Consider the following 18,555-nt stretch of genomic DNA (forward strand, 5'->3'; position numbering starts at 1 on the left):
AAATCCTTTTTTAAAAAATCTGTGACCCCATTTTCTGAGGGGTGAACAGAGATTGTTACCGCCACGTGCGATGTGGTCCAGTGAAGCCGTTGTAATTATCCGATAAATACCCTTGTCCGTGACAGTGGTTCTCCAGTGTCCTTGGTTTTTCAGGCAGTTGGTTTTCATATTAGTGTTTCACAAATCATTGAATCGGGACCCCTTTCATTTTATGCTGTGGTTTATCGCTGCACAGAAAAGAAGCGATGATGGGCTGGAAGTTTAGATTCCTCACATCTGGATGTTTTGTGTGATTGTGTTGTAGCACTGGTGGCTGGCTCTATTTCCTGTTGGAAGGGTGACTCCCATGTAACAAAGGAATAAAGAGAACTGATTAAAATTGGTAATTCCAACAGCAAAATTGCTTTCAGATCAGATTTAGCCAGACCCCTCCTGGGAGGAGGTGGGCTGGAGGAGCGGGGAGAGAAAATTGCAGACATCCCGTAGTAATCACGGATTGAACTTCACACTCGGTCTTTGGAATCCTCTTTGCACACGAGTGATGCCTCGTTCAGCTTCTGCGTCAGGCAAGCTGCAGCTTGCTCTCGTGTTCCAGGAGAAGCACAAACCCATTAAAACACCCATGTCCGTGTCCCTTACTTCCTCATCTGGTTTAGAATCCCATTCCATTTGCACCGTTTACCCTAAGAAATGTCCCACTGAGGGTGGAAATCAGCTTCTGTGGTGTATGCTTGGAAGCGGATGTGATGCAGAAATAGACGTGCTCCTTACTGTGTGAACGAGTAGCTGCCCGTGGGTACCCTCTGCTTATTTTCAGTTTTTACAGCTGACAGTTGGATCACCTTATCTGCCCCCAGTTTATATGGCCAGTGGCTGGAAGGAAACGGAGAAATTAGCCAGAGGTTAAGGATCAAACCTCTCATCTCAGACACTTTTCTGATCTTAAGGGAAGAACGCTCTTTTACATCTTTTTTTTTTTTTTATTTCTGCCCCGGGTCAGCTGCATTTGAAATCCTGGTTAATAAACAGTGGACAGTGACGTCATTCCTGAAAAGATAGCAATTTCCTGTGCAGCCCTGGGTAGTGGGGGCCGTGACTTCTGGTTCCTTGCTTCGTAGGAAGAATGCACTCTTTAAACAAGAGAATCCTTCGGCAAGTCGGTGATCCTTTTTGTACGTTTAACTTAAATGAAAATGGTGGCAGGCATTGACGTTTTGGCCAACATCATGATAAAGGAGTCTTCAGTGAGCATTTGGTTTCTGGGCTCATCCATCTTCCAAGTGCTGATTACAATATTCCAGCGTTTGTAAAGACCCTGTAATGGAAAACCAATTCCCCTTCTTTTGACAACAGCCCTTTTGGTTTTAGTTAGACTCTGATCAGAGAAATGCGTGGCGGGAACGCATTGCTTTTGGGAAACTTGGTGGCTTGATTGTCATTGGATTACAATGGAATAATTGTTTTCCTGCTCTTTGCTCTCATTCTGTTTAAATTTTGTGGATTGTGTTAGCCTGTGGCATTCTCTTCTTTTCTTCTCAGCCCCTTTCACTTTCTCCCCCTAAGAAAATTTATTTCTGTTGGTCAAATTTCATTTCCCTTTTCTTTGTGATCCCGTTCAGGGTAGGATACTGCTGGGATTGCTCCAGAGAATATGATTTCTAGATGATCACTCCTCATATTCAGGTTCAGAGAACACATTTACCTGCAAGTTATGGATAATTTGTCCATCTCCGGCTCATGGAGTCTTGGAGCACAGAGCAAAGAAGAGAACTTTCCAGGTCACCGTGGAGGTGGATGGGACTTGAGGGGTCCTTTCGGGTATGTCCCTGCCTATAAGCAGTGTCCAGGGTCAGTCACACAGGAGAAGTGAACCCAGGTCACTGGTGTTGATAAAGTGACTCTCCAGTGCCCAAGCAGGTGTGGGTCCTGCCACCTGCTTATTTCCAGAAGGATCTCCAAGGGGTGTATGCTGTGCTGAGGGAGACGGCAGCGTTGCACCCAGGTTAGGAAAGTGCTCTCGTGATGAAGACACAGTGCTCGAACTTGATTCGGATTTTTCAAAGCGATCATCATTTGTTTTCTTCCACAACACACCTCATCCCTTTTCCTTCCACAAGCATCTGTCAACGGAAGGTCTTGTGAAGACCGCCTCTGGGTGTCCGGGGGCGGAGGCAACAAGATGTTGCATGGTGGGGCGTTTAAACAACAGGAATGTGTTCTCTCACAGTTCTGGGGGCTAAGGGTTCAAGGTCAAGGTGTCGGCAGGGTTGAGAACGCGAGGCTGCCCCACAGCCTTTCCAGCCGTCTGCTTGTTTGCTGTCCTCATTGGCATTCCTTGCCCGCAGGTGCGGCGCCCCGGTTTCTGTCCTCAGGATCGCACGGCGGTCTCCCGCTGCTTGACTCTATTTCTCCTTTTTAATAAGGACAATGTTATAGCGTTAGGTCCTGTTTTTCCTTAAGGGCAGTTCCTGAACTACTTAAAATGCTTCTGTTTTGTGTACTTTTGGCTGTGCGGGGTCTTCATTGCTGCGTGGACTTGCCTCTGTTGCAGCGACTGGTGGCTGCTCTTCATTGCGGTGGTTTTTCTTGTTGTGACCCCCAGACTCTAGAGCGCGTGGGCTCAGTAGTTGTGGCGTCTGGGCTCAGTTGCCCTGCGGCATGCAGGGTCTTCCGGGACCAGGAATTGAACCCATGTCCCTGGGACTGGCAGGCGGATTCCCAACCCCTGGTTGTTGCTGTGTAGCCGTTGAGTCATGTCCAACTCTTTGCGACCCCCATGGACTGTAGCCCGCCAGGCTCTTCTGTCCATGGGATTTCCCAGGTGAGAATGCTGGAGTGGGTTGCCATTTCCTCCTCCAGGGGATCTTCTCGACCCAAGGATTGAACCGGCATCTCCTGTGTCTCTTGCATTGAAAGATGGATTCTTTACCACTGTGCCGCCTGGGAAGCCCCTGTCTCACCTGAGCCCCAGCCTTTTCCTTGGGTGTGTCCTAGCCTTGCTGCTGGGGGCTTCTCAGATGCTGTGTGAGCGGATCGCTGCAGAGGCTGCTCTGCCCACCCGCCACCCCCCTTCTCCTCCTGACTGTAACCTGGAGCCATCCTTGGAAACTCTGAGTGCTCATCCCTGGGCTCCTCTCTGACGCCCGCCCCCCTCCTCTGCTCTGCCTGGTCCTCTGTTAACTGGTACCTGCCCTGCGCTTAAGTGTGCGTGCGCTGGTCCTTCTGCTGGAAACACTCTGCTGTGTGCACAGACGTGGCTTCCATCTTCCTGGGCTGGATGGGGCTCTCCCTGACTTTGAGGACCACGTCTGACCTCTTCTTGCCATTGGGTGGGTGTCTCTTGGGGAGCTGGGTGTCTCTTGTTTGGAGCCAGGCCTGCTTGGAAGAAGGGAGTCAGCTTGTTAATCAACAAGCCGTGCATCTCCCTGCTCCTGGCTTCATTCTGCCTGGCCTGTCCCCACCAGAGCAGAGCCAGGTCATCATCCTCTCATGTCCCCCTGCTGCCCTCCGTGAAGCCTTTTGAGGGGTTGTCCTCTGTCCTTGATCCCCAGTCTCTGCCCTTGCTTGTGGTTTGAGCCTTGCCTGTCTTAGGGGAATCTGTACTTGGAGGTTAGAAATAATTGGGTCTAATCTGTTTCAACATTTGCTCTCTCTGGTAAGACCTCTGGCACATAGTCTGGGAGCTCAGTTGCTGGAAGGAATAACGCATACAAAAATTCTTGAGAAGGGAAACCCTAGGTTTTCCTTTTGCTTGGGAAAGGTGTTAAAAGAGAAACTACCATCTCTTATCATAAAGGAAAAGAAAAAGGCTCCTCATCTTTTTTTAATCCCTCCTGGGAAACCCGTCTGCTGTGTTTGAAGTGAATTTTTGTGGCGCCTGTACTGGCTGGCATGCGTATATTTCTGTGTATATTAATGTGGTTGTAGTGCTCGTTTGGCTCAGATGGTAGAGAATCTGCCTGCAGTGCATGAGACCTGGGTTCAGTCCCTGGATCAGGAAGATCCCCTGGAGAAGAGCCTAGCAACCCACTCCTGTATTCTTGCCTGGAGAATGCCGCGGACAGAGGAGCCTGGAGGGCTGCAGTTCATGGGGAGACAAAAAGTCGGACGCAGCTGAGCAACTAACACACGCAAGCGCTCATTCTGTTTTTACGTTTTCACTCAGTGCTGTGTTCCGAGATGCAGCCCTGTTTGTACAGGTGCAGCCTCTGGCGCTCACTGCTCTGAGTGACCCTCACGTTTCACTAGCCACCCTCCCAGTGATGGGCACCCATCCTGCCTCCTGCGTCTGCCCCACGGAGCGCGGTAGGTGTGCGAGTGTCTTTGGATACGCGGCAGCTCCGGGGTGCGAGGATAGATACTTTTGGGGAAGAAGGGTCCTGCCCACACTGCTTATGCTATCTAAACGCCCACCCTCTGTGCCGGGGGCTGCCTGAATCCTGCAGTGTTAGGATTTTCCTCACTCTAGCGAATTGTGTTTTAAACTGTCAACTTAATATGTGTTTCAGTCTGATTATTAGTAAGTTTGAGCATCTCTTCATACATATGTAAGTCTTTTGGGTTTCTTCTCTACAGTGTTTATAAACTTTGCTTATTTTTGTCTTGGGCTCTGTCTTTTTCTCGTCCCTTGAAGTATTTCCTTAGATGTTCTGGGACATTCATCCCATGCCAATTTCAGGAAAGAAAGGGCATGGTAATACTGAAAATATGGGAGGGATAAAATCACAGGAAAGTGGGCAGTCCTCTACATTAAATATGGCCTTCTGAACAGCTTGCTGCATCGACCCTCTGTCTTTTTCCATTTCTGTCTGTGAACACTGACCCAGGTGGCCACTGATGATGGGCTGGGCAGATGGAAACCACCCAGGAAACGGTGGAGGGCTATCAGGAGATAATCCTCCAAATACACCGCGAGACCTCACCATTGTGTCCACCGTGCTCCCTTATCACTGTGTAGTTGCCTTGTCAGGAATGAAGTGGGTTCACTGGTCGAATCTCGGTCTTAGCAAATCCTTCGCAAGGCTCCTGGCGATTTGCAGTTTCGGAATGCTCAGAAAGCATCTGTTCATAATCCCTGGAGGATTTTAACTCCATCACTTCCTGCTTCCACTCCTCCTCCGGTTGTTAAATCATTGCTCTGTAAGCGGTGTCTGGTCATTGGTGGAATACAGGTCCGTTTGCAGTTTCTGGGCATCTTCACTCACGCATCCCTGATTGCCAGCATTTGACTGTTTCTTTATTGCTGGTGACTTTGTTAAGTCGCTAAGTTGTGCCTGACTCTGCAACCCTGTGCACTCTAGCACGCCAGGCTCCTCTGGCAGGTGATCTTTTCCACCATCTCCTGGAGTTTGCTCAAACTCATGGGCATTGAGTTGGTCATGCCATCCCACCATCTCATCCTTCTCCTGCCTTCAGTCTTTCCTAGCATCCGGGTCTTTTTAGAGTCAGTTCCTCACATCAGGTAGCCACAGTATTGGAGTTTCAGCTTCAGCATCAGTCCTCTCAATGAATATTCAGGACTGATTTCCTTTAGGATGGACTGGTTTGATCTCCTTATAGTCCAAGGGACTCGCAAGAGTCTTCTCCAGCACCACAGTTCAAAAGCATCGATTCTTCAGTGCTCAGCCTTCTTTAAAACCCTAGTATTTAGGTAGTCTCTGGGAGCTGACCCAGCTGGTGCTTTCCCGGGCTTTTTGTCATTCTGTTGGGGCCTGATGTCCTTCTGGTCCTGGGGAGCACACTGGAACTTGTCTAGGCTTTTGATTGCCTTTCCTGGAGCAAGGTGGCCTGCAGCACCCTCAGAGTGTTTCGGGAGACATTCAGTGTGTGGCAGAGTCGTTGGGAGGTGAGTGACCAGCCGTGGACCCCTGAGCATTGGCAGGCACGATTTCTGCCTTCAGCCTGAGCGGAGGGGCCAAGGGTGTGGTCAGATCCTGCCCGGCATTGAATGTCCCTTCCACTGGGCATTTCCCTCTGTCTTTTGCTCTGTTTGCTTGCCCTCCCACGTGGAGAGAACGGGAACTTGAATCTAGGCCAGCCCCCGAGGGGGTAGGTGGGCCTGTGTTCCTGGGCCTGGTGCTTCCTGTTGGGGGCCGAGTCTTCGCTACAGAAGCACTTTGTGCAGTGTGACTGCTCCAGGGCATACCCCCCAGGCCCTGCTCCGTCTCGAAGTGGGAGGAAGTCGGCTCTCAATAGGATTTCTGTTGTGCTGCGGCTGTTGATGATCTGAGGGTGTTGGTATGTGCGCTTGGCAGTGACCCCTCTCCATCCGGCCGAGGGACAGACAGGAAAATGTGCACCCCGGATCCTGCCCCGGGCTCCGTGGTCAAAGCGCGGCTTCTTCTCCTGGAGCTGGTTGCCACCCTCAGGACCATGTGGCTGATGGAGACGAAGGAGCTGGAGGTCTTTGTGTGAAGCCCCCTGCCAAGGCTTCACGCTTGGTTTTGAGATGACCTCTACAAATCCCCAAAGCATCTCTGCAAACCTTAGGATGACTGAATTCTATGACAGGCTGACTCCCGTGGTTCTGCAGATAGTGAGTTCTAGGCAGTGGGAAGGTGCTGGTTAGGACGCTGTAACGTCCCTGTACTAACTATCTTACCTTTGTGTTTGTTTAGGGTGGTACAGAGGTTACACCTTAAGAAAAAAGTCTAAGAAGGTAAGTCCCTATTATTAACCACAGTGCATGTCCCTTCATAAATCACCTTAGGAGAAGAAATCAGTTCTGTCTCATGGAGCCTAAGAGTTGTCCTTATATATCTCTTTCTCTGAATTAAGAAAATTTGTGAAATTTGGGCTACCCTGAATTGTTTTCTTTTTAAATTTTTTTTTAAAAACTTTATTTTTTAATTGAAGTATAGTTGATTTACAATGTTGTGTTCATTTCAGATGTACAGCAATGTGATTCAGTTATACACATATATGTATTTCTCTTCTTTTATAGATTCTTTTCCATTACAGGTTATTACAGAATATAGAGTTCTGTACTGTGCTTGGTTGGAACAAGTATTGCTGTTGGCTATCTGTTTCATAAAGTAGTGTATATATGTTAATCTCAAACTCCTAATTCATCCCTCTCTCCCTCGAATGGTTTTCTGAACAGCACATATATGTAGAAATTGTCATTTCATGTCTATGAGTGAATGGCTGGGCTGTGTGGGGTGATGTTGACCCGTTGTCCTGAGAGCCGGGACCTTCTTTTCCTGGTAGAATTCTGCATCCTGTTGAAGTACAGGTTGTGTAAGAGAATGATCTGGGTAGACTGACTACTGCTCACAATTTTCAGTCTTGCGTTATCCTTAATGATAACGCAGCACTCATGCCGGCTTCTTCCCTTCTTGCTTGTAATTATTTTTATACTACTGACGTCAGATGGCCGAAGAAAGCGGTTCTGCCTCCTGGACAGTTTGCATGCGTGGTTGTTTGAGTTTCTGGGGCGAAGACGTGCAATTACGCTGCGATCATTGCCATGCCGTACGTGGTTCTGTTGCGGCTTTTCCATTCTTGGTTCCACAGAACCTAATGATGGCTGTTCCGTTTCACTCTAAGCTGTGGTTAGGCTGTCCACGTTACCTTATAAAATCTAATTATGCTTGACAGATGGTTCCTTTTGCTTTTGTTTCTTAACTTGGCCTCTCATTATCTTTTTCTTGGGCTGGGTTCCTCCTGTGGTCCTGAGCCTGTGACTAAGGCTGTTGAAGGCCAGCTGTCCAAGTGCAGGGCCTTCTTGCTCTGTTTTTTCCCCAGACTCTCTGCAATCAGCCCTTGCTGGACAGGCGAGAGGTGTCCATCCTGTGGGCAGTCACTTCAGAGGTGTCCAGGCTGAGCTCTCTGGCAGTCTGTCCTGATGTGAGAGATGCTAATAGGGTAACATGCTGAGCCAGCTCTGCAGATCGGAGCCAGGACCTCCATCGTGATGCTGCTGAGCTCAGACTGGACTGTGAGTCTCTCATACCCAATGACCTGGAGTCTTGAGGTCTGAATGAGGGATATGCCAACCTGGTGGCTGGAGGAATAGCTCTCTGCAGAGAAAGTTTTGTTTTCACTCTGATTGTCTCTTCCATAATTTGGGATTAGCAGATGCAAACTAGTGCATATAGGGTGGGTAAGCTACAAGGTCCTACTGTATAGCATGGGGAACTGTATTCAATATCCTGTGATAAATCATAATGGAAAAGAATATGAAGAACAATATATAACTGAGTCACTTGGCTGGGTAGCAGAAATAAGCACAGCATTGTAAATCAACTATACTTTAATTGAGAAAAAATAAGAAGCACGTTTTCCTGCAGATGAAAACCTCAGTTTCATCTGAGAAAGCCACAATTGAGAACTTTATTAACGGCCTTAGGCTCATGGACTCCCCCGTCCACCCACGGCAAAGCTGCAGCTTCGCACGTTAGGTGTGTCCCAGGGAAGTGGTTCACTTTTTGATGCTTGCTTGGTATTTGGTGTCGGCTACCTCTTCCCCAGTGGCTCAGATGGTAAAAGCATTTGCCTACAACGTGGGAGACCCCAGTTCAGTCCCCGGGTCGGGAAGATCCCCTGGAGAAGGAAATGGCACCCCACTCCAGTATTCTTGCCTGGTAAATTTCATGGACGGAGGAGCCTGGTAGGCTACAGTCTGTGGGCTCGCAGAGTCGGTCACGACTGAGCGACTTCACTTTCACTTTCACCGCGTTCCCCAACTGGGGGTGTCTCCTGGTTCCCCAGTGCCTCCATGAGCCCTCGTCCTTCCTGCCCTGCCCAGGAGAGACCTGACTTTGTAGCTCGCAGAGCTGGCTAGGGGTGTGTTTATTGTTCCATCTAAAACCTCATTAGCAGCTGAAACTGACACCTTAGAGACGCTGTGATTTTGTGTCGGCCCACCCGGTTCAGGCAGCGGCAGAGAAGGGGCTCGACTCCCAGGCACCCGACCCTGTGTTCTGGAAGCATCTTCACGAATGAGCTCTAGATCTGGCCGGTCCTGACCACCCCAGCTGAAGAAGCTGCTCAGGTCCAGCCTCATTTTCCCACTGTCCCTTCTGCGACCCCACGGTTGTCGAAAGCAGCTTCACTGAAACTGAGGGACGTCTCTACCTGTGGACGTGGGCATGGCCGAGACTTGGTGCTTTACGTACCCCACCTCCCAGCCAGTGCTCACGTGCAGACATTAAACGTGCACCAGGACCCGTCCTGGTGGCTGGCGGTGTCCCCGCAGCCGGTCTGCCTGGCCCTCTACGTTGCCCAGCCTCCGTCTTTCTGTCTGACTCTTTCCCTCTCTGTGATAATTCTTTCTTACATGAAGTGTGGCCCCTTTCCTGGTAGACAGGAGGAGTGGGGACCAGTGGTGCCCACTTCCTCTCCAAGCAGGATGACTCGCACGGTTTCTGGATCTCCTGTGTTGATTCTTTGGGGTCAGAAGCCTGTGAAACCCAGTCAGAAGCCCCTGTTTTCACAGCAGGTGACTGTTCCTGCTGATTGACTTTCTGCTGCGTGCATGGCATCTCAGGAAGCTGCTCCTTGTCTGCTTTGTGCTGCCTGAGACCCCTGCGCCGCCTGAGACCCCCACGCCCCGTGCCCTGCTCTTACCCTCCAGGTGCTCCCCTCTACTTCCTTCCAGGAGGGGACATGTGCTTGCTCAGGAAGCAGGTCCAGAACTCTTGGGGAAGCTCCTGGCCCTTCCGCCCCCTCAGAATTGTCTGTTGGGCCTTGCATGCTGTTCCTTTGGGGGTTGCTGAACACCATCTGCACGTAAACTGATGTCTCCCCCTCCGGAGCCAGGCAGGTTGGGTGAAATGTACCTTATTTCTGTATTTTTTTGGATGGCTCCTCTGTTTGGAGGTTGATGAGAAAGTCTCTGTGGTCAGGTAAGTCGTCTGTGCATATGTGATGATCAACCGTGTAAACTCACTTTCTGATGACAATTTTAGTATTTCGAAAGGAAGAGCTGTCAGAGGCCATCATCAGAAATTGTTTTTAGGCATCAGTTGATTTTTGATCTGCCTGTGTCCACAGTCAAAACAAGGTGTGACCTACGGAGAAGACACTGGAAGGTCCCGTGGGATTTTTCCTTTGCAAGCAAGTGTGCATCTGTTTTCTTCTAAGACTTCTACATACAGCCTCTTTGAAACACAAGCGAATTCAGTTGCCGTTTTCACACTGTGTTTTCTGTGCTGTGCTGTGACTTAGCATAAAGGCTTACAGATTTAATAGTGATCCAGTCATCCCCACCTCCACCTTTTTTGGGGGGACAGCTGTTTGATTGACAGTCAGTATTCATATCAATGCTACAACCTCCTGTCTCTTTTCCTCCCAAAGGGTATATTTCCTGCTTCGTACATCCATCTTAAAGAAGCCATAGTTGAAGGAAAAGGGTGAGTCTGGTCTTGATGTTTAAATGAAGTCGTGCAGTGATTGCATTTGACCTTGCTGCTTTTCACAGGGCGACACTGGGGTTGGACAGTGGATGCCTTTGATCCAGGGTGACAGGAGTTTAGTGAGAACGGAGGGACTTCTGATCTAGAGCTGTCTACAATATGGCTTTGAGCCTTTAGGGAGTCTTCAATCAGCACTGGAACCACAGTCAATCTCCTAGAACGCCATGTGGATTTGGAAAGCTTCCTGCTTCTTCCTCTGTGAGCCAGCCCATCTAGCAAACACTGCACAGCCCCCCAGCCCTGAATCCATTTTTCTGGAAGACTTTGCAGGATGTGATACAAATTCAGTGGGGAGGGAAGCAACAGTTGTTCGGTTGGGGCATGTGTGAATTTATGTTTTGCCTGATTGTGATGTATGTTTCTTAGAGGTCATAAAACTGATGTATAAGATCATTAAAAGGACATTTGTAGAACAGGAACCCATTAGGCAGGAATGGCAAATGAATAGCCAGGTGTGAACTTGGAGAAAGGAACAGTAAAATGTTTTCCTTTTTGTCTCTGCTACATCTTCGCACTCCATTAAATATGTAAATGATAAAATTACTAATCATATGATTACTGCATAATGACATCTCTGCGGCTGATTGCGAAATTGCTTTTCCAAGCAGTGTACTTTTAACATATGAGAAGGACTGGGTCAGGCTCTGAGGTTCCATGGTGCATCATTAAAATGAGGAAAATAATTTAGAGGCATCAATGTGATGACTTGTAAGAGGGTCCTTTTTTCTACTGAGAAATTGTTTTGTAGGTGAAATTTCAGAGGGAAGTAAAATGAGGAAAGTTTTGAAACTTTTCACCCTACTGTGAACACCGTTGAATAAAATATTTTCTTCATGTATTTTACATCAGTTTGTATCAGGGTCAGTATGGATGCTGGGCTGTTTAGGAATCATTTTTTTAAATGCACATTGAGGTATACAGATGAGTATATGTAAAATGTAATTAGGAAGAGTAATAGAAAAGGGCACAAGAGACTGTTGACTCTCGATAAGTAGAGTCACACCCTGCCAGACAGGTGCACAGGCAGACACTGGGTTAAGACTAAGAACCAGTTGGCATTTAGTCCAAGAGACGGATCAGACCAATTAAGGAAGGAAGGTAAGAAGGATCTAGAGCGGAGATCAGGATGCAGTGCGTAAAGGGAGGTCCTCTCCACGTGGGAAACTGAAGTCTTATTGAGATCCGGGTCCCTCCTGGCCAGTGGGAAGAGCCCAGTGGACCACGCGTGGAACTCAAGCTCTACGAGATGAAGGCCACCCAGCCACTGACGAACATCCTCGCACTGTGAGTGGAGCGGCTTTGTAAGATTGACATCACAGAGAGAAGTGAACCACACTTTCATCAGCATCCTTACTGGGAAACAGTCATGTCCTGTGAGAGACACTGAAGATGTCCCATCAAAGGCTTATTCTTAAAAGCACTCCTGTGAGGGGCGGTCTCCCATGCACCCCTTCCTGGTCCCTGCTGCTCACTGGTGCACGTGGTCAGACCTCTCCAGAGGGACTGGCCCTCTCTCAGGAACTCCTGTGTTTCTTCCTTGGAGACCCCCCTGCTCCCCCCACCGCCACCTACAATCATTGAGTCCTTGTAGCCCAGAATGCCCATTGTGAGCTACAGTCAGGGTCCTGCCCACAGGTCCGGGCCTCGGGGACCTATCTTAGTGCCCCCTGGACATTGCATGTTGGTGGGATCCTTGTCTGTTCAGGGCCTCTGGGCCGAGGTGGTCTTACTTCACAAGCCACCAAATTTGGTCTCTGACTCACTCCCAAATATTAGGAGTCCTGCTTGGTGCAATGCCTGATCCAGAGCAAGTAACCGGAGAAACGCGGTTTGCTGAATAAAAAGCAATGCACAGATAGATGAGGAGTCAAGAACAAGGCAAGGGTTAACGTTCTGGGGTGGAGAGACAGGGAAAGAGGATTATCAGAATTGGTGATCAGGGCGCCTGTGGACACTGGAAAGCTGTAACCTCACCCGTATTTCGCCAAGGATAACTGCTTCGTGTATTATCACAGAGTGAGTTTTAGGCAGGATGAAAATCTAAAAAAAAAATCATCTTATCCCAAGCCTACATTTTAATGCCACACAGATTGGTGGTAATTTATGGCACCTATAAAATAGATGGGTACACATATTATGAATACACTTTCCACTTCTCAGACCTTGACGTCCTGATGGGATATTATTTGCCTCCTTCATCTTACCTTGACGTGTGAGGTAGACGGCTTACACAGAGGGTAATGTATGAACGTTCTCGGGCTCTGTACAGAAGTTACTTGTCATTCTTAGAGACGTATGGAGACCTACGTGGGCTCAGTCTTATTTGTATGTTTTCTCTCCTCACTATGACCTGCGTGTGAAATTGACAAGGTGCCCTTCAGTTTAATGAAGCCGTGACCGTCTCTGCCCTTTCCTTTCCTCCCAGGCAACATGAGACGGTCATCCCAGGCGACCTCCCGCTCATACAGGAGGTCACCACGACCCTGCGAGAATGGTCCACCATCTGGAGGCAGCTCTACGTGGTGAGAAGATGGGGCTTTTGTGGGTTTTTCTTTTAATGGGAGGATAATTGCATTACAGTATTCTGTTGGCCTCTGCCATAGATCAGCATGAATCAGCCACAGGTGTAACGTATGTGGCCTCACTCCTGAGGCACCCCCTCCCACCTCCCACCCCATGCTTCCCCTCTGGGTTGTCACAGAGCACTGAGTTGAGCTTGCGTCCCACAACACATTCCCACTGGCGATCTATTTTACATGTGGTAGTGTATATGTTTCCGTGCTGGTCTCTTAATTCGCCCCCTCTCCCCTTCCCCTTCCTTCTCCTCTCTTGTGTCCACATTTCTGACTTCTATGTCTGTGTCTCTGTTGCTGCCCTGCAGATAGATTCATCATCAGCACCATCTTTCTAGAGTCCATGCGTGCTAAGTTGCTTCAGTGTCTGAGTCTGTGTGACCCTATGGACTGTAGTCCGCCAGGCTCCTCTGTCCATGGGATTCTCCAGGCAAGAATACTGCAGTGGGTTGCCATGCCCTCCTTCTGGGGATCTTCCCAACCCAGGGATCGATCCCACGTCTCTTAAGTCTCCAGAATCAGCAGGCGGGTTCTTTAACCACTAGCGCCACCTGGGAAGCCCCTAGTTTCCATATGCATGCGTTAATGTACGATGTTTGTCTTTCTGACTTACTTCACTCTGTATAATAGACTCTAGGTTTGAAGATGGGATTTTGAATCAGAGCTTAGCAATAGAGAATAGGTCTTTTTGAACCCTGCTGAGCCAAAGGATTAGTTTTGCTTTTTCTGGTACCCTCAGAAGCAGAACTTGTGGGAGCGAGTCACGCTCGGCAGCCTTGCCCTGTAGCCTGGCCACCCTCGGGGACTGCGGCCCTTCCACCAGCTTTGTGCCAGGGGCAGCTGTGCTGATTGCAGTGAAGTGGCTGTCGAGGAAGGGGCCGTGGGTTTCACCTTCCTTGTACTGAAAAGGGAACTGGGCTGCTTTTAGAGTTTGGAACACTGACTGAGGCCACCGGAGCTGAAGTTCCCTCTAAGTTTATATGTCGATCGTGAAAATGAAAATCTGCTTTTAAACCATTGCAGGTGCATCTTCATGGATGCAGTGGCTGTCTGCCACTGTTGGCCTGTAGATAATGCCGCTTACCATTTGAGGAAAGTGACACAGTCTTCGAGGTCTCAGCGTGTCTGTTTAGAGGGAGGGAGATGGTTTCCATTCTGGCTTCGTGTGAGATCCCCAGTTCTCTGGATTGTGGAAGAAGCCTTATTAATGCGGCAGGGTTGGGGCCTGACACCTTCCATTTTGTATCCCCCCGGGGCATTTTCTTTGCACGTAAATTCATATTTGCAGAAGATTACCTTTTGTTAGGTCTGTATTCCTCTTAAGGGTGTTGATTTCTCATCTGCTAATATTGTCAGTGCAAAGTTTGGACGCTGGAGGGAAGGCCGTGCATCAGTTTCTGGGGAATGTAGAAGACTTCTCAGTCCCACAGCTGCTCTCTGGGTAGCCTCATTGCTTTTGATTATACAGTGGTTGCCTATAAATACACAGTAATAAGCAGTTGCAGTAATTGTTCATCAAATGTTCTCAAAAACCTAGAGGCGTAAAGTTAACCATGAATATTTTGTGTAAATCTGAGCAATTTTGGAGTCGATATTTCATGTTAGCAATTTTTAGACAAAAAAATGGCAAAACAAACAGGAGTTGATGCTGACGAATATGTTAGTGGACACGGTTTTGGCCATACAGCTCCGTAACAGACACTCCTAACCATCACTTTGGTTACCTTTTTTAAAAAAAAATCTACCTTTGCCTGTTAGGGATTTACACTGTTAGGTTTGTGCAAAGCTAAAGAAATGTGCTTATTATATATATGCACGTGTATTTTTGTTGCTTATAATATTTTTATATGTTCTGTTTCCCTCTGCTCTGTGGCAATAGACAAGTTTAGGAAAATATTAAGGATTTTAGTTCTTTGGTAATGCTTTATGAAAATAGACAAGGAGAATTAAAGAGGGAAACAAACATAATTTTAGAATGAACCATTAATTTTGATTATTTAGTTTTCATTTAAGAAGTTTCAATGGTTAGGATTTGGTGCTTTCACTGCTAGGGCCAAGGTTCAATCCCTGGTCAGGGAACTAAGATATTACAAGCCACATGGCATGGCCAATAAATAAATACATAAACAAGAATTTAAGATGAGGATGATACTAACAAGGAGAACTTATAATCTGTTAGGGGGTGATAGGCTGAGTGAGTGGAGGGGATCCTAGAAATTCCTAGAAAGGTCAAATGCTATAAAGAGTGGAGGTGTGAAGTTCAGCTATGCAGAGAAGACATTATTTTAAAAGGTAGCAATGACCACATTTACATTTTTTTTTGGCACCCTGACATTTAGAATTTTATCTAAATGTCAGATTCAGATAAACCTAAATCTTTTTATAGATTTAGTTTTATAAATTTAGATTTATAGTTGGATTTCACCTAGATTTCTGTTTTGGGAAAGAACCACTGGGTTTGTTTTCCTTTGGTTAATCCTTCATTTTCTTGATGAATTGTTCTCATGCTGTTGCAAAACTCGCTTTTCTTTGTACCATCAAATCCCTTGAAATACGTAGAAAGTGAGAAGTAGGTGTGAAGTTTGAATCTCATGTGTGTTTCCCTTTTGGTGTAAATGCACCAAGAGCTTGTAGATCCAGATGATGCCTCTTGCAGAAGCCTTTCTGCACATTCAGAATGCACCATAGCCTAGGGCCAGGTCCTCATGTAGTCAGCTGACAGCCAGGGCTCTGGATTGAGTTTCTCAGTGCTGAGAATCATCGGGGCAAAGGGCATTCTGAAGATTCCTTAAGCAAGGCCTGTAGACTGGGCACTTCCTCAGGGAGCTTCAAGGGTTGCCCATTCCTGGTCCAGAGACTGGAAGTTCACGGGCTGGTTTTGGGACTCCCCAAGTGCAGATCCTGCGTTGGGTCCACTTTGGGTACAGGGCTGCATACTTTGGAATGCTGGCCTGAATATGGAAGATGGTCCATCGTTTTTAATCCTTTTAATCTTTTCATGTGTGATGGGAACCAAATTCCATCTAATGTGTTCAGTTCCAAGCTGAAAACACCATTAATCCAACATAACAACTACAATTTCTTTTAAATCAAGAACTTAACAGTTGGTTTTCCCCCCTCATCTAGCAAGATAACAGGGAGATGTTCCGGAGCGTTCGACACATGATCTACGACCTTATCGAGTGGCGGTCGCAGATTCTTTCTGGAACTCTGCCGCAGGATGAGCTCAAGGAATTGAAGAAGAAGGTCACTGCCAAAATTGATTATGGAAACAGGTTTGTTTGTTCAAAAGATGATTTCATGCTTTCGTTAACCAATATAATGGCATCACCGTAAGCCTTTAGGAGACTAACATCCTATCTTGCGACAAACAAAATTTCTAACATCAATATAATGGCACAGTTTTCTTTCTTAAAAGCATGAGGTATTTTCTATCAGATCCGGAGTTTTCTGAGTCATTGTTAAAACATACTATCTTCAAGAAGATGGGATAACCTGTCCCCATCACAACGATTCCCCCGACAGGGCCTTTTCCTCTCTGCTGACAGCATTCGACCCTGAGTCCAGACGTGAGGGTACTTTGTGCAGTAATAGGCATCAGGTCTCTTTCTGTGGAATCCCACGTCCTGAAAGTTGGAAGAGACCTCAAAGGGCGCCTGAAAACTTGCCTTGCCACCAGTGTAGGGATCTGGCAAATAGAAATAAAGCCAGCAAGTCTCTTTTTCTTTTCTCTGTTATCCTGTGTCCGGTTGAATTTGCTGCTCGCCATGTCTTCTCACAAGACTTTCAGGATCGGGTGATGCCTGGCCAAGACACAAAAGCAGAGTGGTTTCACTCCCCAATAGATTCGAATGAAAACTGGTAATAAGATCAGGTAGAACTCCAAAAGAAGACCTTGGAGGAGACGCAAGCTGAGTTTATAAGGAGCCTCCCATTTGAGGTGGCACACATGTTTATGCTGTGTCCAGGTCACTGGCATCTTACCATGTCACTCTGAGAACATCACTGCTGTCTGAACCGCCGAGCACATTTTATCGGGAAGGTGATTTTTCTCTGTGTGTAGGGCTTTCTGCACCAGTGCTTTGGCTTAGTGGTTTTGTGAGAGCTTTTGGGGAAAAAAAGTCCAGCCCCCTAAATTTGTACTTCTGCTATAAAGATCATATAATTGTTCTACAGGAGCAGGTCTCATGCAAAAGTTCCCTCTTCCAGCAGGGCACAACCCAGCTCTGCTTGAATGCCGTGAGCCGTGGTGCGCTGGCCCACCCATCGAGGCGCGCGCTCCGGTGCTGGCGCTCTTTCCTGTAGCACACCCATCTCAGGCCTTCCAGGTTCTGTAACCAGAAGGAGGCTACGCCCTTTCCTGCTGGATAACTATTTGTTCGTATAATGCCAGAGCTGCAAGAAGCCTTAAAAAGTATGTGGTCACAAGGTTCCCAGATGCTGGTCTATATCAGTCACTTGGAAAAGTTTCAAAATACAGAATACTGGGATCCACTCCTTAAGATCTTGATTTCTCACGTCTGGAATGCTTACTGGAAATCCCTGTCTGTAAAAATAGACTTGGATCGTGATGGCCGGCAGATTGGGAAGCTAGTGGTTCAGTCCAACCCCCTCATTTTACATGTTAGAGTATAAAGCTCAGAAAATAGGACAACTTCGCCCCGAGCAATTCAACCCAAGGAAGCCCTGGAAAAACTAAAGAAGGCATTTTGTTTAATCAGAATTATAACAATTCTGCTTTCTGGTAATTCAAACTTTCAAGTGTGAAAAGTTTCTAAAAGCTACATTATCAGTAAGATGTAGTGTTTAGATTAACTACAGGAGAAGGTCTCCCTCCGCCCCCACAGAAATCTAGAGGCTGCTGGGTATAGGATATTAAATGTTGTTGCAGTAGAACTCATTTCAAGACCACCTGCTTGAAAACTAAACTTCTGGAGCTTTGATTTTATTTTCTGTTGGAGTATCATGTTTTGAACTTATGTCCAGAAACCACCTGCTTAATTTGGTTGTGGGAAGCTACCAAAATACATTATGTCATGGAATAACCTCGTTAGGAAAGGAAGTATTTCCAAACGTGATTTACTACTTGGATAGGAAATGCGGTCCTTAACAAGACAGATTTTTGTCCAAGGAACTCATATCTACGGTACATACATACAGTGCAGTGTTCCAGCACAACTCACAAAACTAAACCTGCTTGACATGTTACCAGACTCATTCACACAGAGCTTTAAGGCATGTGGCCTTCACAGAGGAGAAGTAGGAGATGAGTTCGTCTAAGTGGAGGCTTTTTTGCAACGTCCATTTGTCAACTCTTCGACTTGTAACTGTTAAAAGACATTCTCTAATTGAATTTATCTTTATTTCAAAAGATGTTTTCTTTTGTCTTATGGTTAAAAAAATAAAAAAAAATTTGCTGCTGAGAGTTGGACCATAAAGAAGACTGACCACTGAAGAGTTGATGCCTTTGAACTGTGGCTCTGGAGAGGGCTCTGAGTCCCCTGGACAGCAAGGACATCCAACCAGTCTATCCTAAAGGAACTCAACCCTAATTGTTTACTGGA

General features: G+C 47.2%; 1 protein-coding gene across 2 annotated transcripts in view; it reads left to right on the forward strand.

The window, feature by feature from the left end:
• Positions 1-18,555, forward strand: part of DOCK1 (dedicator of cytokinesis 1) — a 561,005-nt gene that overhangs the window by 56,367 nt on the left and 486,083 nt on the right. For both annotated transcript variants that reach the window (XM_040254437.1, XM_040254438.1), the window contains exons 3-6: positions 6,618-6,658; positions 10,300-10,355; positions 12,844-12,940; positions 16,118-16,266. In XM_040254437.1, the coding sequence (XP_040110371.1) occupies positions 6,618-6,658; positions 10,300-10,355; positions 12,844-12,940; positions 16,118-16,266 (343 nt within the window). The remainder of the gene's footprint in view (positions 1-6,617; positions 6,659-10,299; positions 10,356-12,843; positions 12,941-16,117; positions 16,267-18,555) is intronic.

Source organism: Oryx dammah, unplaced genomic scaffold (assembly GCF_014754425.2).
Source record: "Oryx dammah isolate SB20612 unplaced genomic scaffold, SCBI_Odam_1.1 HiC_scaffold_14, whole genome shotgun sequence".
NCBI lineage: Eukaryota > Metazoa > Chordata > Mammalia > Artiodactyla > Bovidae > Oryx > Oryx dammah.